The sequence below is a fragment of the Poecilia latipinna genome, unplaced genomic scaffold (genome assembly GCF_001443285.1).
Source record: "Poecilia latipinna isolate Pla-1442-1.1 unplaced genomic scaffold, P_latipinna-1.0 Scaffold1743, whole genome shotgun sequence".
In the NCBI taxonomy this organism is placed as follows: domain Eukaryota; kingdom Metazoa; phylum Chordata; class Actinopteri; order Cyprinodontiformes; family Poeciliidae; genus Poecilia; species Poecilia latipinna.
The window spans coordinates 82456-108173 of NW_015114359.1; the positions used below are offsets into that span (position 1 = coordinate 82456).

At 37.5% G+C, this 25718-nt stretch overlaps 1 protein-coding gene across 1 annotated transcript in view; it reads right to left on the reverse strand.

Annotated features, from left to right (window-relative positions):
* The window catches only part of LOC106964967 (collagen alpha-1(XI) chain-like), a 105178-nt gene that overhangs the window by 77332 nt on the left and 2128 nt on the right, over positions 1–25718 (reverse strand). Inside the window, exons 2-5 of the mRNA XM_015060790.1 lie at positions 16520–16684; positions 13843–14056; positions 10318–10480; positions 282–410 (exon numbers count right to left, since the gene is read on the reverse strand). Coding sequence (XP_014916276.1) covers positions 282–410; positions 10318–10480; positions 13843–14056; positions 16520–16684 — 671 coding nt within the window. The remainder of the gene's footprint in view (positions 1–281; positions 411–10317; positions 10481–13842; positions 14057–16519; positions 16685–25718) is intronic.

Sequence of the window (25718 nt, forward strand, 5' to 3'; positions counted from 1 at the left end):
ATTTTTATTTTTTTTTTTTCCAAACATCCGAAACCCCCCCCCCCCAAAAAAAAAAAAAAAAACAGAAACAAAAAAAAACAAAAAAAAAACAATTAGAACAGTTTTAAAATTCATGGGATGATCAGTGAACTGTGGTCTTTTCTGTCCATGCCATGTGAGAGAATGAAACATTATCCTGCCTACAACTCGCAACTGCCACACTTCTCCCTGACATCGTCTTCCTATAGGATCCTGGTATGATTCTGATCCATATTTTAACAAATCAAACCACAGACGCTGACCTCTTCCTCTGGTTCCTGGGCCTGTGGGGTGTCATGGTGGCTGGGTGCTCCACAGTCAGGGCTGTAGTGTTCACAGTAGTCATAGGCGGCTCTGGGATCTGACAATATCAACAGCTGCTGAATGTCACCCTGGGGAAAAAAAAAAAAAAAAAGGAAAGGTGAGTCAGTGGAGGCACGTAAAAAAATCCCTCATAAAGGTTATTATTTATCCTCTGTGGCTGCAAAGATAAGCAACGATTCTGTTGGTTAATTTACAGCCAATATCCACCACAAGGCTGTGAGATGATCTGTGGTGTCATTTATTTAATTTTCTTCTCAGAAATGTGATTTTTTTTCCCCAGCTTGGTTTGGTTTGGAAAATGTCTTCAATATGGAGCTCTGAGCTTTAACCACGTCAGCACGAGAATCAAGTTAGAGGTAAAAATGAGCGACAAACCTGACAAGCTAAGAAACAAAACACCAAAAGATTTTATTTCCACTCCAAACGCAGTTCTAACATTGTTTTAAACCGAGTTCATACATGGATAAACTTGTCGGAACTGAATGAATATCCATGATAATAATAGGAATCCTGGAGTTACCATTCCTATTAACATTGAAGATTGTAGAACTACACATCCGACTATTTTACTATTTTGGATGGTACAGTATGTCCTAGAATATGCTTTCAAATATATATATATATATATATATATATATATATATATATATATATATATATATATATATATAAAACATTAGTTATATTACAACAACTTTACAAAAGGTGGATCTATCCAGTTGCTTTTATGTCACTCCTGATTTGAACAACTATAAAGTAAATTACTAGAAAATTCAACTTTTTCAAAATAAATCAAGGTCTGAATTTGGAGAATCAAATGTCAAAGTATCTCTTTGGCTTCCGAAGGTTTTTGACTCTAGATCTGAACAATTTCACTGAACCTCAGGATGTGACGCTGGAAGGTGAACCTCAGTGAATGACTTTTCCATCTTCTGATTGGTTTACGCCCCAATATTAACCTGTAGTTATAGTTACGTCCATCTTTCCATCAACTATGTTCAGTTTAAGTGTTCCTGCTCCAAACAGTCATCCTACAGAATGATGTTGCCACCACCAAGTTTCACCAAAAGGGATTTTAACTTTTCTGCCACACGTAGGGTTGAAGTGTTGGTCAAAACGTTCCTTTTAAATCTTCTTCCCATGTTAGATGTGTAACTGTTTTGGTTGCTTTGCAGTGTCGACATCAGATTCTCTTCCTGGTTGATGGACTGAAGAATGTCCAATTAGATGTACAAAAAACAAATGTTTGAAACCTGCTTTAGTTTTTCACAATTTTATCACTGACGTGTTCTTGGTTTCTATGATGCAGATTGTTCACTAATGTTTTGTAAAACGTCTCCGAAGCCTTCACAGAACAATTACCCTCAAGGGGGTTTTATTAGCTGATTAGTTGACTTTTAAAGGCAGTTGGTTCCATTGGATTTTATTTTGGGATTTCTGTTAGTAAAACACTTTGAAAACATGCCAATTTTGTCCCACTTTAAAACTGGACGATTGTTTTATGTTGGTGTGCCACATAAAATTCCAATAAAGTAAAGTTTATGTTTGTAATGTGATGAAATGAAGAGCTAAACGGAAAAGGAACTGTTCATTGCTGCATGGCTCCTGGTCAATCCTTGAATGTCTCATTTCATTTCAGCCCAGTCTGCTCCGACTGGTCAGCCTACTGCAGGAGCATAGCCAGCTGTTCTTTCTCTCTTTGATTTCCTCCAAATTATCCACTGGGGAGTCGCCGCTGAAATGCGTATCACAGGCATGCAGTTTAGATAAGTACAGCTACAGAAGAAAATCCAGAAGATCTGATTCACAAATTCAGAAGCAGCGAGTCAGCCGGTGATGATAACTGGCACTGACGTGGACTTTTTTGACTTTGCTGCTCCACCGACACAGTCAAGCATCAAAAGCTATAAAACGCTGGAGAAAAAAATGGGGGAAACTCAGAAAGCATAACAGGGTTGCTCCTGTTCCCTTTGGCTTCACTGCCCAAGGTCTTCACCAGCATGACGGTAATAAAACGAGACAATAAAAAAAACAAGGCGGATGTCGAATGCTAAAGACAGTAGTCTCTTGACTATTAATTAGATCAAGCTTTATAGATTGTGTCGAGGCTGTAGGGGAGTCTGAAAGCTTTTAAAAAGAACTATGCTACAGTTACCCTTACTCCATCATTAAGGTTGGCAAGACCCTGCACTCAGCAGACAAATATCCAAAGTCTGTACTTATCTGAAGCCGTCTGTTTTTCATGAGCCTATGGAAAAGGAAATTAGATCTCCTCTCCCAACTGTTAGAAAGGCATATTTTCCATGATGGTATCGTGAGGATTTACAGCAAAACCGGTACGTGCTTTTCCTTCCATCTTAAGAACGCTAATAATATCCATCTACCTTTGTTCAGATCTTTCGGATTCCACCTAAGTGATAAAAATGTGCAAAATAACACTGGGAAAGCAAAGAGAGGACACGGCCCGGGTGGCCCCCTTTAGGAGGAAGCACATACATGCAGAGTGCATTAAATTACAGGAGGCAACATCTGTATAAGCTTAGATCTCTGGAACGCATTAAATACCCATCGCTCTGCACTCACATCATATGTAACCAGTAGACCTGAGTAGTGTTAGGCCAACTTAAACTAAACACAGATTCATTAAGCTTTTGGGTTTGTGCAGGGGGAGTCAGTTCAGATCAGTCCTCTTCGGTTGAAAACAGATGTGTCATTTTATCACTTCAATCCTTCACGTTACTTTAGAATTCAGCAGTCTCTCTGCTGTATGTTTGTTTATGAGTCTGTATTGTTACAGTACCATACATTTTAACAGTGACAGTGAGTCACATTAAGGAAAACTTCAATGTAAATCAACAAATAAAGTTTCCCCAAGGGTTGCATTGCATTTAACTCCATAAACTCCAATAAGCTCTGCCTTACTTCCTAGTGCCTGCTGAAGAAAAGCTTCCCCCCAGCATAATGCTGCCACCACCGTGATTCATGTTCTAAAAACATCGTGTTTTTAGTGTCAACTCTTTTCCTTTGATTTGTCCTCTGGAGGGTTTTTGGAAAACTGTAAATCGGGTATCTGTAGAACGGTTGCCATGCATCCATGAAACTCATGGACTGTGTGACTGATAGTTGACCTGTCAACAGATTGTTCTACCTGGGCTATGCATCTCTGCAGCTCCTGTTGAGTAACCACAGGGCTCCTGGCTGCTTTTCTGATTAATGCTCTCTTTCTTGGCCTGTCGGTTTAGGTGGACGGACAGTAGATTTACCGCTGTGTCCTTCCCTTTCCACTTTGGGATGATGGATTGAGCCGTGCTCTGAGATATTCAAAGATTGGGATATAATTTTAAAACCATAACTACGACTACAATGGCTGTCTTTCTTGAGCTTCACGATGCTGAATTTTTTACTAATGTTTTCTAAGAAACTCCTCACACATTTGTAACACAGCTGAAATTAGACTGAGGGCCAATTTTCCACCAATGCATGCCTTATTTTTGAAGGCAGTTTGTTGCACTGGAGACAAACATTTGTGAAAGAGGTGCACTTGAAAAACGTTCTTATGCAACAGAATCAACAGCTGAAAAACAAAATGTGTTAAAGTAATAACAGAGTAGATGTCATAGAGCAGCCTACAGTTTATTATTATTTTTCTCATAAAATGTATAAATCAAAGACAAGAAAAGACGGGAGTGATAAAACAGAGACACACTGGAGCTGGCATGAGTTCTGTTTGCTTCACCCTTTTTCTAAAACCTGTCCTCTCTGTAAGTCTGGGTAGAAGCATCTTATTCTTAGAGCTTTCCTCTTTTAAACAAAGGTTTCTGTGTTAAGCACACATGCAGTCATTACAAGAACAACATATGCTAATTAAAATCGACAGCGAGACCACACGCACAGGACGGTTCCCTGGGCCTCGCAATGATTCAGTCAATCCCACACTCCCTGGTGGAACCCTCATCCCATGCCTCCCTCTGCTTTTCCTTTCATCCCTCTGACTTCCTTGTGCATATCTCAGTTCATTTTGTTGACGTTCACGTCTGGGTCAGGCTGCACATCTTTTTGGCATCTGTTCACGTTCCTCCGCGGAATCCCAGGAATGATCTGCAGCAACGTGCTCAATCTGCCCGACGCTATTCCATGCGTAGTGGGATAAATTATCCTGTCACGGATGCACTTCAATAAACACATTAATGTGTTTTCCCGCGACTACAACATGTCTCGACATTGTCAACTCTCGGCTGAGGCACAAATGAATAAGGTGGATCTAGTTACACTTCACTCAAAGAGAAAGCAACTGTTTCATGCGCGACAGAGAATAAACAGTGGAGAATAAACAGCCTCCCGTTTGTTCCTGAAGCTCATTTCACATTTGATTATAATCTCAAAAGTTTATGGAAGCACATAGACAAAGCTTTATTATTGCTGGGCTGTGGTATTTTGGACGCCTGCTGTGAGGAGGATCCTTCCTGACTCACAAAGAGGACCTAGAAGATATTAATCACAATGGGTGGAAAAGCAGAAAGCAAAGGGTCTTTATTTTTATATATATATATTTTTTACAAGTGCCCAGCTGACTATAAAATTTGTCTCTGAAAATGGTTTGTTACTAGAGAGTCAAAAATGTGTTTTTGATTGCCAGCAGGAGGTGAGTGCAGTTTGTGCTACAAGAAGCAATTCATGAGCCTCCATGGTCAAGTTAACCAAAAGTGAAAAATGAAGATCTGACTTTGATTGGATGCAGACACCTCCTGCTGGCACCAGATCATAAAACGGGTGGAGGTGCAAAACTTTTTTTTTTTTTTTTTTTAATCATGTCTTTACTGGACTAATTTAGAGGCATAAACAAATATGTGGTTTCTTCCTTGACTCTAGGAAATTAAGAACATATTGGACTTAAAAACTTAATCAGCAGAGATGAGTTTTACTGAGACGAGAAGAAATTAAACGCCTTTCTTTGGCTTGTAGAGTGTTTGTCCTTCTGTATTTATGTTTGTAGGGTGGAGAGGTGTGTGCTGGTCTGCTTCCAGGAGAGCCTGATAAATAGAGTAATAACAGGAATGTCTTTTCAGACCTCTAAAGTACTTTTTCCTCTCATTGACTCAAAGGTTCTCTTTTCAATACAGCTGACTTCAACAAACCACTGGTGGTGTTACATTTCGGGTAGAGATGCCCCTAGAAAGCTGAAATTGGACGATTTCACACTTTCCAGTATTGATCAGTAATAAAAAACTAAAGTCCAATCTTTTTTTGCAATTCTGAAAGCAGACCACATAAGCACACCGGATCCCTTTAGCAACACTTCAGTTAAAATGCTCTGCTCTCTATTCACTACTATGGCGAGCACTAACAATAGAAATACACGGTATATGCATTTCATTTACACACTGTAAATCAAAAAAACAAAACAAAATAAGACATGACATTTTATGAGAAAAATCATTCTTCACCAGTCCCTCTCATCTTGAAAGAACAAAGGAACAGATGGAAAATTTAAAACATAAGAGGGAAAATAATTAACCAGGAGGAAGTGAACACAGAAACGGTACAACAGTGTAATATCCCCCAGATTTCTTCCAGTGGTCTGTCAAATTCAGCCTTTGCTGTCAACACAAGAATAACATTTCTTTTCAAGCACTGCGGGTGTACAATATCTGGTAGCCTTTGAATGTTCAAACATGTTCCCTCCCAGTAGCTCACAAGATTGTTGAAGTACTTGAACCACCTGCTTGCTGGTTAGGTTTATTTATCTTTGCTTTCTCAGCACCTTAATGTCAGGAAATGGTTTTGGGAATCACCTTGGTTCTAATGCGCCTCAACTGTTACTTATTATAGTCAATATATATACTGCTCAAAAAAATAAAGGGAACGTTTCACTTTAATTTTGTGTGGCTCCAAATCCAGGCCTCCATTGGTTAATAAATTTGATTTCCATTGATGATTTTTGTGTGATTTTGTTGTCAGCACATTCAACTTTGTACAGAACAAAGTATTCAATGAGAATATTTCATTCATTCAGATCTAGGATGTGTTATTTGAGTGTTCCCTTTATTTTTTTGAGCAGTGTATTTCAGTAAGGTTTAAAGTAAAAAAAAAAAGAATAACATTTATGTCAGAAAGCAAACAAGTAAACTAAATTGTTAGTGAGTTTTCAGAAATTGGCTTGTTTTGAACAAACCTGCAGTTGCATTCGTCCCCCTTGACCTTTCGAATGGTTTTAATGAAAATAGTTTGCATGTGTGTAAGCTAATCTTGTTATGAATAAAACGGTTCTGCAAAGGCATCAGGGGGTTGTTAGAGAACAGGAGGGAACAAACAGCATGATGAGTCCAATGAGCACAACAGGCCGGTCAGGAATAAGGTTAAGGAGAAACTGAAAGCAGGCTTAGGTTCTAAAACAATACCAAGCTTTATACATCTAAATCCACCATTTGAAAATAGAAACAATATGGCACGGCTTAAAATGTACCAAACATTAACATCTAAGGACTGCAGAGGAGGTTTCTTACGGCTTTATTTCAACAATAACCTCGTTCTTGGCGTGCACCCAAACTGAACTTTTTGTTGTACCTGAGAATCCTAAGGTTAGTGGAAACCGAACAGTGAATAACATGCTGAACAAACAATCCCTAGTTATAAAATGGTGGTGTTTTGATGGGACGGGAAAGATGGCCAGAGATTGATGTGGCTAAATACAGGCAAAATCAAAGAGAAAACTGAAAGACTTGAGACTTTGGTTGCCTCACTTTACCTTCCAGTGGGAAAATAGCTCTAAACAAACGATGAGATGTATGTTACCATTTTCTGGATTATTCAAATATTATTTAGATGTATCAGCATAAAAATACATCTAAATACACAGATTGTGTATTTAGATGTATTTAGGGGACTGGACATGAATGCATGACACACTTTTCTGGTTTTACAAGTAATAAAAACAACAAAAGAAAAAACAAAAAAACTTATAATCCTCTCACTAATTTGTGTTGGCATCTCGCACACAGTTTCCAAAAATACATAAAAAAATATCAAATGATGAATAGAGGCATTCTGAACTAAATATAAATATTTCAATTAACTGTATCTGAAACAAAAGCGCGTGACCGAGGCATATGAGAAACAGTCGTTATGTTTGCCTTCCTGCCAACTCAACTATAAACTGTAAACAATGATTCATTTACGGTTTGGAGCCCGTCAGGCTCTTGCTGTTCTGCTGCCAGGGTCTGTCCTGCTCCAGGGACAGCATTTTTGGACCGATCCACTCTGCAGTAACAACAGGCACATGAACAAAATATCTTCCTTTAATAGAGAACCTCCCTTTCCTCCTCCTCTTCACCGAGACATACAGACTGACATTCACTCCAAACAAAACAAAACAAACAACAACAACAAAAAACAGACAGCTTAGATTAAAATGAGAACTATATATTATGTTAACTTCAAAATATTCTTTAAAAGTTGGAGAAAAAACAGGGATGTTGGGTGTAAGGGAGGTGGAGAGCTGTAGCACTTAGGGGAAGGGTCAGTGAGCGTATCTCTTAAACATCTGTGCTCTTCAGGCCAGGAGGACTAAGCACACTCTGCTCAAACCTTCCTCCAGCCTGCAGCAGGGCAGATATCTGCTCAATGCCTAAAGGAGTTTAATAGAGAAATTACCTGTGAGGCTCAGTAATTACAACCTAACAACAAAGTAATAGCAAGCATCTTTTTTCGTAGGATTTTTCCACTACAAACAATTCTTCTCGGAAAACAGCTTGAAAACAGTTTTAAGAATTGTTAATATGCATTGATATAAGACTAAAAGCCCAAGGATAGACTGCTTCAGATAGAAATATAAAAGCTATTTCAAGCTCGCAGGAGCCTGACGAAGAGAAGATCAGCACATGTTTAATAACGTCAGCAGCAGAGATGCAGAACTACAATGCAAAGAAAGTTCAGTAATTAAATGTAACAAACCCTGAATGTGATGCAGAGCCTCTAAACCGTGTTTGGTAGCTTTGAATTCAACAAAAAAGGAAACAACAGAGGATAATTCCTAATTTATGTATCAAAGCATATGTCCATAATATTTTACACTTTTACTTAACTTAAAACAGAGAATTTTACAACTGTGTAAGATTTTAACTCTCAAATGTATAGATGAGAAGAGATACAGACACAGTGAGTGTAAAAAGTATAAACTGAACCCCTGGCTAAGGCAAGTTTTCATAAAGCTGGATATACAACAACTATCCAACTACAAATAAAAGATAAGGAATATATCTGGATTATCCATAATCATTTTGTAATCAGCAATGCCAAAAATACCCTACTTAATATGAAAATAATTAGCTTAGAATTTGTCAGGATTTGTGGTTTCTTTTATCTTAAACACTAATTAACACCATTTTGCAACATGTGAAAAGCCTAAACTCTTGGAACAAAACATGGCAGTTTCCTTTTAAAGGTTCTAAGAGGAGCAAAACAAATTACTCTGCAATTTACACTATTTAGTGTAATAGGTCTTTAAACAATGAGCTTTCCAAGAGCAAAGCAGCCCCATCCTGAATTAACAGTAGAAAAACCAAGGGCTGCGATTATTTTCTCATTTTCTAATTAACTGAATCACCCACCCTCGTTTCCTATAAGTAATTTGCCTTATTACAGTAAATCTATATGATATGTACAAAACAAAGTTTTAAATCAAATTCAACTTTGCGATCTCATGTTGCTCGCGATGAAAAGTGGCATCAGCATTTTCAGCTGTCTTCATCTCTGACCCAGAAGCTAACATCTTGCATGCTGCTCCACTTTGCATGCATTCCATGTGCAGTGACATCAAAGAGGATCTGTTTCCTATGGTAGCATTTAGCTCACATTTTCCACTCAGCAAGATGCTACCTGTTCAGTCCACACATATGCAAACTCCCTCACAAAGCCAAACGCATAATTCTGCACGGTCCAGATTTCCATTCTAACCATTGTGCTCTAAATATTTAAATAATATTACGAAATATTCTGAAAGCAGACTTCTGTCTTCTGTGCTAGTCAAGTATTTAAAACAAGTCAGTCTGTGCTGAGGGTTAGAATAACATAATGAATAACACACTGTGCAAGAGGCCTTTTATGAAACATGCAACCAAATCCAACATTGTTGTTCTGGCCAATAAAATTCACCACTGAGTGGTATTAAAAACCAAATAAAATAAAAAAAATCTAAAATCTATAGCCTTTAAACGTGTCACTGAAATGTTTGGACTCTGAACAAAAATGTCTAATTTCTTCTTGTCTGAACTGGTAGCTGTAAATAAAAGGATTATTCTTTCAACTGTAACCAACGTTAACAAGTATCTAGTAAATGCTGGCATAAAAGTCAACCACACATTTAATTTATTAAATAGTTCAGTATCTGAAGTCCCGAAGTGGTCTTAAATCTTAAATCTTAAATCTTTTCAAGTGTTATAGAACCATGCTACGTTAGCTGAGTTATATCCCTAAATTACTTTTACATGTATCCTTTCTGGTTACACCCAAAAAAACAACAATAATAACTACAATTGTGGGAAAAAAAAAGAAAAAAAAAACATTTCCATCAGCATATACTGTAAATAGATTGCTAACAGATTGCTAACAGATTGTCTTTGCAACCCCATTGTCACAAATATGTGCACTGTTTTCTTCAAAAGTCAGAAGCGCTCCACACATGCAGGCTATTAAGAGGTTGAATCTTCTTAGTTTAATTTTGATCATTTGTCATCAGTCCAGATTATCTAAACATCCATTATATATCCATGAAGCGTCACCCAGGGGCTGCCGCCTATCTCCAGCCGTCACTGGGATACGCCCAGGACAAGTCTAATACCTTTTACAGTTAAATAAAAACAAAACCTTTAAGTCTTCACACTATAAAAGGCATCACTCAGTTATGCCCCCAGATGCATTTTCCATTGTTAAAATAGAACACGCTTACAGTTACACCAAGAGTCTAAAATTCAAATTTACCTCGAAGACTTCATCATCCAAGATTCTGGTACCAAAGACTGTAATGCCTTCAGTGTCGATCACGGCTTGGTCACTTCTTTTAAGCGCTTTGGTCAGCTTCTTCTTACAGTCCACAAAGACGGTGATGCTCTTCTTCTCAACGCTGATAGCGACTCTGTGCCATCTGTGCAGCAAAATGAAAGGTCAGAAATTGTGAACTAAGAGAATAGTACTTGCATAACACTTTATCTAGTTCAGAGGACTTCAAATCTACATTCAGTCACATTCACACACACATTCACACACTGATCAGGGAATATTCCTTTTTTTTTTGGTTTTTTTTTTTGCTTTCCTACTTTTTAAAATACAAGAGCCAGCCGGTAGATGAAAAACAGCCGTCTCAGTGTGTGAAACAAAATCTGTCTGGTAGTTTGTCCAAAGCTCCAGATCAATCATAAGGTTATCAATAAAATGTTGTGTACAGACATGAAGAGAAGTTTTTTTTTACCGCTCTACACAGTAGGGACAAGCCTTTGGTTTGCCAAGTGTTAAGTGGTCATGCCCAGCTTGTTTAATTTATCTTAATATGAGCTGTCATAATGCGACTTTGGATTTTTAAAGGGAGGATTTGTTAGCTATGCTTGGCAGAACGTAGAGATCTGCTCAACAGCTAACCCACTTCCGTAGAACCTCTTTCCACCTGCAAAAAAACCTTCAAAGACAAATTCATATTTGCATTTAGTCCAGACAAGCAAGTGGAAAAAGGCACAAGTTCTGAAAAGATTCTGAGTTCTGAGTTTAAAGGCACTTTAGTGCAGTTTGTTGTACAGTTCAACAGCTTCTAAAACAGGAACTGACAAATGTTAACACATCGGACAGTGGTTGACCAACCACTGTGAGAACAGCAGCGAACAGAATGAGGCAAATTTTATACAACCAGCTGTCATTTTTTTTTTTTTTTTTTGTATTACTCTTGCTCTGCAACTGATGGAGACCGAGTCTAAAGACAAAATAAACTGGCAAGGGTAGTTCTTATTCTGTACGTCAGGTAATCTGCTGCGAGCTGTGGACGCAGTCCAGTTAAAACAAGGATGTGAGTCACAGAGAGGAAAACGTTAATGACACTGAAAAGTGGTCTGATCTGCAAGGCAATTATAAGACAGGACGTTTGCAATTATCTGTGTCATTAAATGTCCATTTAGGCTGCAACAAAAGAAAGCTATTAAACTCATTCTAAAACGGTCACTTAGACATTAAAGTGTAAGGGATAGTCTTTTCGTAGAATTACAGAAAAGATTGTATAAAGCCCATTCGAAATGGTGTGCCAGAAAGTATTACCCCATAAGCAACTACTTCAAAGTACTTTATGTAAAGGAGCATGCAAAACTATACCTGTCAAACTTTAAAAAAAAAAAAGAAATAAAAAAACGAGAAATGGACTTGCATTGGAACTACAACCCCCATGGTATAAGTTAATAACTAGTAATATAATATAAGACAATTACCAACTAACATTGATGTCATGACTACTATTAGACCTACCCACATGTTGCTGATGTTACTGAAAGATCCTACACATTTATTCAGCTTTGGTGAAAATGTTTAACTTTACCTTACAAAGTCACCAGGTGACTTCGAACCTGGACAGATGTTTAGAACAAATCAATGTGTGGATGTGCCAAAACTTTCTCCAGCTGAACAGAAACGAAACTGATGTTATTATCTTTGGACATAATGAGGAACGATCAAGAGTCACCACACAGCTACCACTAGCTATTGCAGAGTAGTTTCCGAGTATTACAGCTAGAAGCTACAGAACAGGCCCAAAATCTGGGTAGAGTGATGGACTCAGATTGGAGTTTTCAGAGACACTTAAAGACACCCTAAGAACATTTCCAGGATTAAAGAATTAATGTTCCAACAAGATCTTGAGAAACTCCTCCATGCATTTATCTCTGGTTCAGTTGAATACTGCAGCAGTGTCTTCACAGTTCTGCCTAAAAACATACAAGTTGCTTGTGTCCTCATTATAGCTAGGAAACCCAGTTCCTAAGTCTTTACTCTGCCCCCTGTAGCTCAGATCAGACCTTAAACTAGTTCTGTTCACTGAATGGCTTAGCACCAAAATACGATATAAAAACTTTTGGTCTGCTCTGCATCCCCAGAACCAAGCATAGAGAAGGAGCATTTAATTTTTATGCATTGCTAATCTGGAACAGACATCAAGAAATCTACAAAACAATGAGTTCTTTTAAATCAAGACTAAAAACCCATATGTTTAGAGTTGACTCTCATTAATTGACATCACGCAAAGCACTTTGAATCACCAAAAATTGTCAAAATACTCAAAATTGAATAACAAACTCATTTATTTAGTTAGAGTAATTATTTACCGTCAATCCTTTGCCCTTCTCTCTGACCAAAGGCGTCCAAGCTACAGTTTAGATGAAAGGTCACGTCTTGATACGCCTATGGTTGTTCACTTGTTAGTTAGGTGATTTTAAAATTGAATTGATTAAGATAAGCAAGGCAAGTCTATGTGTGTAGCACATTTATTTTGTGAAGCCATTCAAAGTGTTTCACAAAATAAAAACTAAAAAAGAAGAAGGGATTACATAGCAGAGGCATAGTAAAGTTGTAATCCAGACTAAAATGTATGGAATTTTAGTTAATATTGTTCAAAAGCATCTCTAAACAAAAGGGGTTTTAGCCTTGATTTAGATCCACCTTGATGATGGGTTTCATTTAGAGATAAGTTTCACCTTAAAGGGGTTTCAATACAAATTCCCCCAACGCTCTTTTTATTTCTATTTTTAAAAAGGTTTAAAAACAATGCAACATTCTAAGTCAGTCACTTGAAATTGTACAGATGCAATGTCACAAAAATATGAAAACGGGAACATGAATATTTATCCAAAGCATTGCATTTAGATATATTTTGTGATGTACATTTTTTTTTTTTTTTTTAACAGAACAGAATCCACACATGGAAACATTTACATGCATTTCTGGTCCCATTTATATAAATGATTAATGGCAACTTTTAATAGTGGTTTGAATTTGCTTCACAAGGGAGCTATGCAGTTCATAAGGATCCTCACCAATGCACCATATCGCTACGCCGCGGCTGTAAATTATCAAGACAAAACAAAGGCTGTCATTATATTGTTAGCTACAATTTATCTGCCATTACAGTCTGACTTGTTCCATGTGCTATTAATGACTAAACAAACACATGATAATAATTAATCTGCAGAGTAGTAAGTCACTTTAGCAAGCCAGAGGAGCTTGAGAAAATACTTTGCGCAGACTGGTTTTGTTTGAAATAAAACATGACCTATGAATCATATTAAAAATGTCTGAAATGATCTTTAATTTGTGCCGCTCTCGTTCTGAGAGCCGTCACCACAAACTTAAGGTTCCAACACTCAAAACCCAATTTAGATCTGACGAAACCACAGGACAGGGGAGATTCTGGAAGCACACAAAAGTCAACCACCCAGGTTTTACCTCCAGTGTTGTTTTTCTGAAAAGGCAATCACTTACTTGCCATCAGCAAGGTTGATGGAGCGGAACAAAGGGTATTCCTCTGGGGTGGGCTTGCCATGCTGGTCCTCGTATAGGAAGACGGGGGCCCGGCCCACCTCCACCCCCAGCTGCTGGAGGCCTTGTTTGTTGTATATGGATAGAAGGAAAGACTGGAGTCTAGCCTTGGGCTTGATGGTGAACAAAATGGAGAAATCTTCAGGGAAAACTCCTCCTGAAAGTGACAAAAGAAAACAGGAATGGAGAGTGGCATGTCAGTAAGCACTTGCACATGTGTAATTAAAAAAAAAAGAGTAAACAAAGCTTTACAGGACTGCTCTGCAACACATTGATTTAATAACAAGAATGACTTAAATTTTTCCATTTAATTGAATTATTCATGCGAAACTGGTGATTCGGAACAAGATTCCTTTGTTCCAAATTTTTGATCCTGGTGCTTCGTTGAGTTTAATGTCTCATGAAAAACATTTTTTTTTTTTTTTTTTTTGAAGTTGGATGCTGCAGACTTGGTTTTTTGAAAACATCCAACAAATGGGATAAAACAGGAGACAGAAAGAAAGATGCTCGTAGACTTTGGCACAACAAGTAAGAAACAGATGGAGACACTTCAGCGTTGCAGCTGCAGCCATCTGTGTTTTTAAAATGAAAAGGTTAAGAGAAAGTGGTGGATGCAACAGAGAAACAGAAACTAAGTCTTCTGCTCATCCTACAGCAACACTACTTTTACTGTGTGTAGACGGCTTTGCCATATACCTAATTACTCTCAGTAAGTAAAATATTAAGAATATTTTTACCATGCAAAAAAAATCTTTAAAGAAGATACCATGGCTACTGTTTTTAGAAACTATCTGTAAAAAAAAAAAAAAAAAAAAAAAAATGCCACGGCAACACATTCAGACTCTATTTTTACTTCTTATTCTTTGTAAACTTGTCACAAAAAGTATGGAAAAATGTGTTTGGTCAATTCTTCCTCTTGTTGTGAAATTGTTTCTGGACAATAAATCTTCTATTGGAAAGCGTGTTTATACCCCTTTAAATGGTGCCACATTTGTAAGAAAAATGCTTTTGTGGCGCTAGCAGCAGTGTGTGTATGAAAAAACTCAAAAACAAAGAGGCAGTGTGATGGTAGCGAGACATCTGCCTTACTGGAAAAAAAAAAAAAAAACGAGGTTTGTTGTGATTTGACACTATCTGAGTGCAGATAGATAGAAGAGACTACAAGAGAATCCCACATTGAAAAAAGAGAACAGATGATCCAATTTAAATATGTTGCATTAATTGGTCGCAAGTAATCAAATTAAGTTTATCCATGTTAATTTATTACGTTTAGTATGTTGGCAAATTAAACAAATGTAAATAAAGAACGTTTGACTCATTTATTTGTGACCAATTGACAATTTTTAGTCCATGTCTCCAATTGGCCCATCTCTGGCCTCCATAAGATGAAGCTCTCCCCACAAATGTACATCCTTTTTTTTGGTATGTACATTTTCTACTCTCAAAACCAAACTTTTCTTACTTTCTCTATTTTGCATAAGACCTAAAGTGTAGATCATCTTAGTATTTCCTTAGTTACTTCAATTTTGGTATGCATAATTGTTTTTTAAACCAGATCATTAATGAATTAGAGCAATGACACTTCCTGTCATGGTATTTGCCAAGAGCTTAAGTAGGTGAATGCTACATTTCACCATTTCCAACTCAGTTCTTAAATATGATTTAATATCTCAGGGTGATATTCAAGTATTAATATTTTCTGTTCCCAATACTGTGTGTAATCCCAGTTTCTCCAGTGCTGCTGGTGCTGATCAGAGCTCAGGAATTCAAATCTATTTAAAAAAGATGGCTGCTGTTTAAAACAATAAAAAAAAGCAAAATAATGTTAACAAATAAACTTAATTAGTGCAGGTAAAATTTCTCCCTGCTGTGAATGTAAAAATTGGCGTGGCAGTTCAGGACTCTTTTTACTGCTAGTACCAGTAACTAGAAAATAACAGGCTGTAAACACATCTGTATAATTCTAATTACATCCGTCATGATTCATAATATCCATGCATAAAAACATAGCTTCAATTCAGCGTCTCAATTAATCTATTAGCGACAAAGGAAATTGGCAGAAGGTAGATTTACATCAGTTAGTGCATTTAACGTTTATTACTTTTTATCCAGAAAAGTGAGCTATGAGTGAGCTTCTTTCTTAAACTCAACCAGGAAATAAGTAACCTTTTGTTCTTTGTTTGCTGTATCTTTTCCATATAACATACTCCTGCCTCAGTGCTTATGCGCTTGGCTGTGCCTTCTTCATTCATGGGATTATTGTTACAGCTACTGCTGCTAGTAGCTTTGGATATTCTAATTTTCGATTCAGAAGTAATCAATCGTTTGCTTCTCTCCAAGACATAACCACCGAACTCCAAACTTTCTAACTATTTTTTTTTTATCCATAGAAAGTACTCTTGACTCCATTAACTATGTATACACCCTTTGGTTTACTTCTTAAAGAAAGTACTGCTTAAACAGCATTTTCCATTCATCTATTTCCTGTCCTCTCAACCCCAGCCAATCACAGACGGTGGTCATTTATACTTTCTGATGCCTTGAAGTATTTTTGAAAGTTTCTGGTAGTTTTATGAAACTGCTAGTCATCCAAAAGAGGCAAAAGAGTATCTATACCAACCTGGGAAGAGCTGTTTGGTTGGAGCACTGATCTGAGCGTTTTTTGTCACTCTATATGCTACGTCGGGCTTGGATCCTCTCCGGACTGTGCAGAACCCTGGTGTTTTCCGGACTCCTTCTGGAGAACTCTGGAAGTCTAGCGCTTTTAGTACATCGACAGGTTCAGCTGAGGAGACAAAATTAAAGATTTGATTAAATATGACTCTTTTTTTTTACAACAAAATTAAATAAAATGTAATAGAAAACATGTTATAAAAATTTTGCTGCTAGCCTATATAGTAATTTTTAAAACATGAAACTTGAAATAACATGAAATTTAAGCTCAACACAGGCTTAAACTAAAGTGTTGTCCTTAAACTTTAACATTATTCAAGAAATAATTGCCGAAATCAAATGAACAAAACATTTTCAAGCATCGCAATTTTTTTTTTTTTTTTTTTTTGGAGACCTCTACCTCTTTAACAAAGTTAGCAGTTGTTTCACTTTTTACTTCCTGTCTCAAAATGATACACTGGGTGCTAAATGGTTAACCTTCTAATGGTACGGTTGTTTTTGTACAAACTTCAATGCTGCATAAAGGGCTACTATTAGAACCAACGTTGCATAGGACATGACTTCACAATAACATGTTAAAAGTTGAACTTACAATGAGTAAAAATGCAGGGTGAGTGTTTGTACAAATGAATAAAGACGTATTATGAACATGATTTACTCCAATACACAGAGGATAAAAGTCAGGTAAAACTTGTAACAACAAAGTACCAGTAAAATTATGGCATATGTAATGATGAAAAATGGAATACTACATATAACTTTTACTATGTGCTGCTAGAGCTTCGACATGGCAAGTTGAATTTAAATCAGCATTTGCACCAATTATACCAATAGCCTATTTAAGCACTGTTGAACAAATCTATGAGCAGAGCCTTTTTTTATGAGCTGCGTTGGTAAGCAGTAAAATGGTGGCAACCATTCAACAGGCCTAATTGGCCCCCTGCCTGGACTCTGCTGCTACCCCCTTCAGCCGAAAGGGTTCAGCATGTAAGTGATGATGGGAGTAGCTGATGCTGATCAACAGGGTTTCAGAATAAGGAGAGCACAGAGGGGGGTGGCTTTACAGCCTTCTAAACACTCTCCTACGCTCTCTGTATGCACTTTTCTATCAATGGACCGGGAACCTGGGTCAAACAGCTTTGCAGTAATTATCACTGGCTCTCACTTGTTTCATCCCCTACCGTTTCTGTAGCTCGTAAAAACTCATAGATAAAAGCTTTTAATTTAAGAGGTATGAGGGTTTAGGAGGAACTTGGGGCAACATTTTTATCTATCCAATTGTTGAACATGCCCTGATGTTCGGGAATAGCAGAATTTAAGACAATTTTAGATTAAGGTCGCCTCACGGTAATTGTGTAGAAATGACAACACATCTCCACCCACGCTTACATGTGCTCCACAATCCCGGCAAAGCTCTGATTTTTGAAAATATCAATACGACTGCATCCTGGTTTAAAGAAAACTCCCAATTTTCCATACACAGGTTTAAATATGAGCCAGCTGCCGCCATCAGAATAAACCCAGGTTTTAAAAGGTCATGGTTTTAAATTTTTTTCCATCAAACCATTCCAGCAGTTTAAAGACCTTTTAATGAGATTCCATAGAAAGTGCCAGAATCATCAAAGTGTTCCCTGGGTGTATGGCACATTCCTTTTGCTGCATACTGCTGGTCAGGTGGCTTAAAGACAGCTGCATACATTTCTCTTGATTAGAAGACTGGCAAATTAAGCTGCTCAGGAAATATTTCTGGTAATAGAAAACAGTCATGGAATGGATATTGAAAGAGCACAACCTAATGTTCTTTCTAGGGTAATGTCATTTTGTGAGCATTTTTCATAAGTAGAAGACTCCAGGTTAGTTTTTGGCCAATCTTTTTGTCCGTCTATTGTCAAACTAAAGTCAGATGTTAATTTTAAAACCACTGCTAATTATCAACAGGTTTTATTCAACATTTTTGCATTAGTTAAAATAAAACTTTTAACTCTACAAGCCATAGGTTATATTATGTTAGAAAAACAAGTAGTAAGTCTTGTTCTATTTAAATAAAAGCAGTTAGATCACACTCTGAACGCATGTTTTACTCAAGTTTGTCAACTATCAGAGACTTAAACCAGATCATGCCAACTCAGATTTTTACGTCTGGTCTTAAAATGGCTGTGCAAAGAAACTATAGGAAGCATCGATATCTGACCATCCACTAAACAGGTCTATATGATCCTTTTTTGCCACATCCCTTCCTTTCTCTCCTTTCCCTTTCACTCATAAAGCTCAATATATTTTAGACATTTTCCATGAAAATGTAAAATCCCACGGGAATTTGTTTTATAGTTCTAGTTTTGATACCTGCTGTACGATGAAGCAGATAATGTGTCAAATATGACGCCAAAAATGTTGCAGAAAAGCAGACGATGATTCAAAAAATGTCTTTGTTGAAATCATCCAATAAACATTTTTCTGACCATTATTTCTTGTATCTGTTTTGAAACAAAGAAGAATACATTTCAGTTTCTTTTTAGTGTTTGTCAAGCTTTAATACGGTAAATGTAAAGATTTTTAAGATGAATATTATTTCAATTTAAGACGAGCTTAAATTAAAAGGGTGGTTCTGTGTATTTTCCAGGCACATAATGCTATTTATATTATAGTTATCTTCAGTTCATGTAAAAATTATGTATATATCAAAAATGAATAAAAAGAAATTTGACTTTGTAGTTTTACCCCTTTAAATGGGGTCTCTGTCTCTTTAAAAAGCTCTTATGCTTTCCTATACTCTGCCAACTCAGCACTTCATTACAACAATGACTTTCCATTATGCCATTTACAGCATTGGTCTGAGACGTCATTCGTATGATAACTTTCACAGACTTGAAGTTCTACCAGTTGTTTCCTTATTGCTGCTGCCACTAGTCTAGAGGAGCTGACTAGGAAAGGCGCAGGGGAGGCCAGAGTTTCTCAGTTCTGGTCCTCAGAATTGAGAAACATTGGATCAACATGCCTTTTATGTTTCAGGTGTTTCCCTTCTGCCACACACCTGTCTTAAATCTGTGATTTATTAGCATGCCTGTGCAGCACCTGACGGCTGCAGAAGAGGTCATGCAGTCATTTGAATCAGGTGTTCTGGAACAGAGACACATCTGAAATATGCAGCGCTTTGTAAGAGCAAGTGTTTAGGCACCACCCAATGGCTGCCACAGGAGACTGAAAGAAGTGGCTACATGTTGTTGAGTTGTAAAGACTAGCCCCCGGAGAACCTTTTTTTTTTTTTTTTTTTTACTCAGCAGAGCTGTTGTAAACAGTGCTGGGTTATTTTGCTGATGCTGAACTTGCAGATGGCACATTCTGGCTCTGGGGGAACATTTTATTTATACATTTAAGACCATGGCCATGTCCTGGAAAAAGCTTTAGTCACACACACAATTAATTTTGAATTATTGGATGTGAATTGTTCAACCTTGTAATGCATAATTACATTCCTTTTCTCCCACTCTCACTTCCTTGCAGTCTTTTACTTTATGTATTGGGCTGCAACTGTTTTTATTCTGAAACTCAAATTTCCTCTTTTCCAGGAAACCCATCATCAGCAGCTATAGAGCCCTGATAGAGTGCATGTTTTAATGTGCTAGTACAAACAATAACAGTGGCTTCATCTATGATTAAAGCATGTCTGCCGGAGGCTTTATTTGTCAGAAAAATACACAATCAGAACCCACCAGCAGAAGATCATTTTCCTGTTGCTGTAGACAGAACTGTTTATATGTGGCTGGAAATGTGACTTTACAAACTCCGCTGTATTGTATACAAAGCGATGCAAAAAGGCATTCATACTCTCAACCTTTCAAAAGAGTGTGTCAGTGTTAAATAAAAGGGCGGCCAACTATTTTTTCTTCTTCTTATGAATAAAATCTGAAGAAGTTATTCATGCTGAGCCTGCCTGTTAAGTTTCAGAGCCAACCTTTCATTGCAATTACAGCCGCACCTATTTCGGGTTATGTCTCTACCAGCTTTAATTTGCACATCAAAAGACTGAAGCTTTTGCTAATTTTGTTTTGCAAAACACCTTAACCTCTGTCAAACTGAATGAACAGAGTCTGAATTTTGAAATATCGCCGCAGATTCTCGATGGAATTTAGGTATTGATTTTGATTGGACCACTCTATTGCATACAATATATTTGGATCTAACTCAGTCCATTGTAGCTGTGATTATAATTATAAGTTTTGGGTTGTTGTCCTGCTGAAGGTGAACCTCTACTCCGGTCTCAAGTCTGTCTTCCCATTGAAACTAAAAAGTACAACTATTTAGCTCTTTAATCCAGAGTTATAGTTTTTTTTTTTTTTCATTTTGTTAATCAGCAATAATACACTTAAATATGATTAGGGCTTTTCAATATAATAGTAAGCTGGCCAAGAACCAGTAGTAAAACCTGAACTCCAAGTCAAATTCTTTCGACCAGCTATTTGTTTTCACTTTTACAGAAAGGAAAACAATGAAAAATCATGACAGCTGTGTCTAGACATAGCTGGACTCATCTGGCTTTTAACTGGATCAAGAAGCAGGATGTGCCTTTGATAAACAAGGATCTGACTGGTCAGACTAAAATTCCTGAAGACCAACGTGACCTCTGCTGAAAGATTAGCGTCCATTTTCCCAAAAGTGGCCGTGGTTAACTGGTAAGATACCATTTGTATGTGCAAATACGAATTTCACCATGCTATGAAGAAGAGTCAACCCTCTCACAGATTTCATATGGTTTTACTTTTTGATTTGACCCACTTATCAATTCAAGAATTAATAGTAATTAAGCACATATTTTTTTTAAAGCAGAGCTCACTTTCACTCTCCATGCCAAGACCGAATTACCACCAAACACGTAGAATCAATAAATGACCTAAACGAAATATCTGACAACATGAAGTTAGCTAAGAAACCTCAGAAATGCTTTGATTGCAGTTAAAGACATTTGGCAGTGTGTAAAATCTGGAAACAGAGTGCCAGCCTCAGTTTGTGGCCTTAAGCTTGGGTGCACTTGAGTTATTCAGTAATCTAAAGCACACCAACAAGTTAAACTCTGAATGTCTCATAAAAAAAAAGAATAAAAATAAAGGTTCGGGAGTGAAGTACTCTGGACCAAACTCTGTGTTGTGGTCTGGAACAGGACTGCTCGTGCTTGAAAAGGCGCTTAAATAAAAAAATTCTGCAAGGAAGAGTTGGCCAAAGTTCCTGCAAAGTGATGCGAATGCCTGATTACAAGTTATCGCAAGGATTTGATGGCAGGCCTTGCTGCCAAGGGTGGCACAACCAATTATTAAGTTGAGAGGCAATTACTTTTTTGACATGGAGTCAGGCTGGTTTAAATAGCTTTCTTCCTATTAATGAGTAAAATAGTTATTGGAAAAGGTGCCTCTGTTTATTTTTGCAGGTTATCTTTTGTCTGACATCAAAACCTGTTTGATGATTTGAAACATTTAAAATTAACAAAATGTTAAAAAAAAAAAGTTGTAGAGGATATTTTAGGTTGTGCTGTAATACAATAAAAAAAAAACTTTTTGAAATATAAAAACAAGTTAAACATTCTTAAAATTACTCCAGTTAATGTAGCAAAGAAAGGCAGGAAGTGCTGATTGTGCAGTTCCTATTTGCTTCTAGACACCAGGAGCAATCCTGATAGGTGGAGCTATGAAGTCTACATGCTGAAGCCATTATGGTGCTGGCACCACTCCCTTTACCCCCTAACTAAAACATACATACTAACTGAAAAAAAAAAAAAAAAAACATCCCTATTGCTGCTTTCACTGTGAATAACCGCTTGAGATGTGATTCAAACCTCTATATGCTCAAAAGATTATATGAAGTAGTCCAGATCTGCCCTGTGAAAGCAAGGGAGGAGTACAGAGTCTATACTGGCTCAGAGAAACTGGTTCTCTCCTGTTTTTATTAGTGACACTGCTGAGAAATCTAGAAACTCAAGCGATTTATCTTTCTCTTCCATCTCGGATGGATTCAGAATAAACTTCATCGGGCGAAGGTCAGAAAAGGTCTCCACAAACGACACCGCCAAATAACAGTTTAATAGACTGTACAATTATTTAAACAGAGGCAGAATAAAAAGACAAAGTGAAGGCATCAAATGGCAGGTTTGAAACCTCTCACAAAATGCGTCATAAAAAGGAAAATAGTCTGTGGCTCGTCTGAAAATAGTCCCAAATTCAGAGCTACTGGTTCCTGAAAAAAGACTGCTTGGACTGAAGGTCTCTTTGTGAGTTTTAGAATGCCTTTCTGCGTTACTGCATACCTCAAGGGCTCATATATTCCAGATGTGCTGAATTGGCCAAGAACCCTCCCTCCCCCCACCTCACACACACACACAGACTCTCCCAGACGCCCCCGACTCATCAGCCCCCCTCTCCTTCCACAGCCGTTACTCCACAGAAGCCCTGAAGAAATGGGGCAATATCCCAAAACCATTATGGACCCCAAAATAAGTAGGTACAGCTTTTTCACTTTTCAGGCTCCAAGTAGGTGAAGTAAATGTGCATTTCTCTCAACATATCTCAAAAAAAAAAAAAAAAAAAAACTTTCATCCCTCCAGCCGAAAGAGAAATAAAACATTTTCTAATGATAAGGACAGAAAGCCACATGAGAGAGCAGACAGTTCTCTCATGGTGAACATACTAAAGCAGTCTCTCCGCAGTCTGAGTAGTAATTTGTCAGTCTATGATTTTAATGACACTGCTGCCAAGGAGCTATGATGTAGCATCTGCCGTGTTTACAAGTCACTCCTATGTAACATGTAGCATGTTTTGACATGACAAACCCCAGTTTGTACACTGTAAAACATCAGAACACATTTTCATCCTCCACGGGCAAAAAAGTCCATATGCCCTTCATCTATTTACCTATTCCAGTTTGAAGTTTAGGGCTAGATTCCATTTCAAACCTGGGCGATTATAACTTCATGTCTCGGCGGCTCTGTGGTTTTGCAGCAGCATCTCAGGATGTCTCGTCTGTCTTATTTTGTGTCACTACCATCCACAGGGAGTTGGCAGCATAGGCAGCAATTAAAGCATGCTAGAAAGCCTGTAAATGTTTGCTAGCACATCATGCAATTATGGCCAGCTTAAACATCTGTCAATATGCAGACACATGGGCGAACGTGCAAGCATGGCACTACAGACTTTGTGCTCATAATTGTTTTAGCTCAGGTCTCTGAGATGTGCTTATGTGTCACGGAAATAATCAATTACTTGGAAGAAAATTATGCTGATGGTTCGAAATTAAGTAGACCCCTATGAGGCTAAGCATAGTATTTTATTATAATTTGATGAAGTACATTATCAAACAGCTATAACTTTAACAATGTTGGACCTCAGTGGGAAAAGTACCTGTATATTTTTTAAAACAAGTAAAATGAGCACTGCTAAAAACCATACATACTTAATATCTCCTCTGAAAATGCTAATAACTGCCCATTTTAACAGTTCATACCTTAGTATGCATTAATACGCATAGTGGAAACCATCTTAGCATTATCGCATACGCTTATATCGACAGTCTTCTTTATCTTCGCTCTTGAGGTTAGAGCCAATAAATGTCGCTACTGGATTGAGTGCTTGGCAATGCTAGCCATTAGCATGTCATGTAGCATTACGCTAGCGTAGTTCAGCTTCCCAAGCTGTGTTTTCTTTTGAATATGTCAGGCTTGTGGTACGAATAAATCTGCAAACAGGCAGATTTTCCGCGAATATTTTCAATCACTTTTCATAGAAAAATCTCCAAATAAGAGGAAGTAAATCTCAGAAAACCTGTATCAATAACAACAAAACTGTTATCACAAATCTGGCTACAGAAAAATATGATGCGGGTATTTTGAAGACCGCTACATTTTTTGAAAAAAGTTAGCCCTTCCTGCTGAAATCTGCTACATCAAACAATGGTGAACGCATATCGTTTGCACATATACAAATAACAAAACCTGTGGGGAAAAAAAAAAAAAACATCATTTTGCTTATGATTACCAGACTTAAGCACCTCATGTATCACTTATGATGCCGAAAATAGATAAAATCAGGTGTTGGTGACCAAGAAACTGTCAATTATATCTTGTATTAGGCTTCAAAAAAGTTAACCCAACAAAGCTCAATCAATCATTTTTGAGACAAACATTTCTGTGGAAAGTGCATCTCTTTTAGATTTACTACAGAGGTGCACGTCTAAGAAATACACGGATGATAAGTGATACATTTGTTACTTTGTTAAACAGGTAGAAGACTCTTTAAAAATCTTTATCTAATGTATTGCTTCTGACACACACTTCTAAGATCTATTCCTCTTTAAAGAGGAACTAATCCCCAAATCATCTTTATTTGCTGATAAATTGTCTCAATAAGTTATTTAGGGTTCTATCTGTATGTTTCTCTGTGTGAATTTTGTGCAAATTTGCTTAGTTTGGCATTATTTCGCCTAAAACCATCTCAGTGTCAAATAATGCCTAAGCAGTTGAATTACGTTACTTTTCAAAACGGTACGGTTTTTCTTCAAAAAAAAGTCCTGTGTTCAGACACGCTTTTGCCCTGTGGCAAGTCAGGAGTTGAAATAGTGAGCGTGGCCACAGACAGCATCGATTGATAGCGTTACTCAGCTCTATAAATGTGTGATTCATTTGCAAAGTGGACAAGGAGTGGAATGGGTCTCCTCTGCTCTGATTACTGGTGACGGTATGCTGCAGGACAGGAAGAGGGATGGACTCAAAGTAGCTCTCTCTGCTAGCTCAGTACACAGCGGGGCAGCGGCAGAGCTGCTTTGACACTATAATAGTCTCCAACAACACAGAAAAGAGTTGCCAGATTTGTCACTTATTGGCTTTTTGGTAAAAAGTCGCAGGAGGTTATATTTAAAGTGGCTAAATATAGCGGCATTAGTGTGTCTCTCATCCTAACCACAACCCCGCTCACCCCCTCCAGTCACCCCTTCCCCTCATCCTCACACTTGTCGTGACCTTCAGTCTCCCTTGGCTCCACCCACTTTGTCTCTTGGCTCCACCCACTTTGTCTCTTGGCTCCACCCACTTTGTGGAATTTTCAAAAAAATTGTCATTGCGGGCTTATCCTCTCACAAGAGGTTAGTTACACTTTAACAAAGGTAATTGT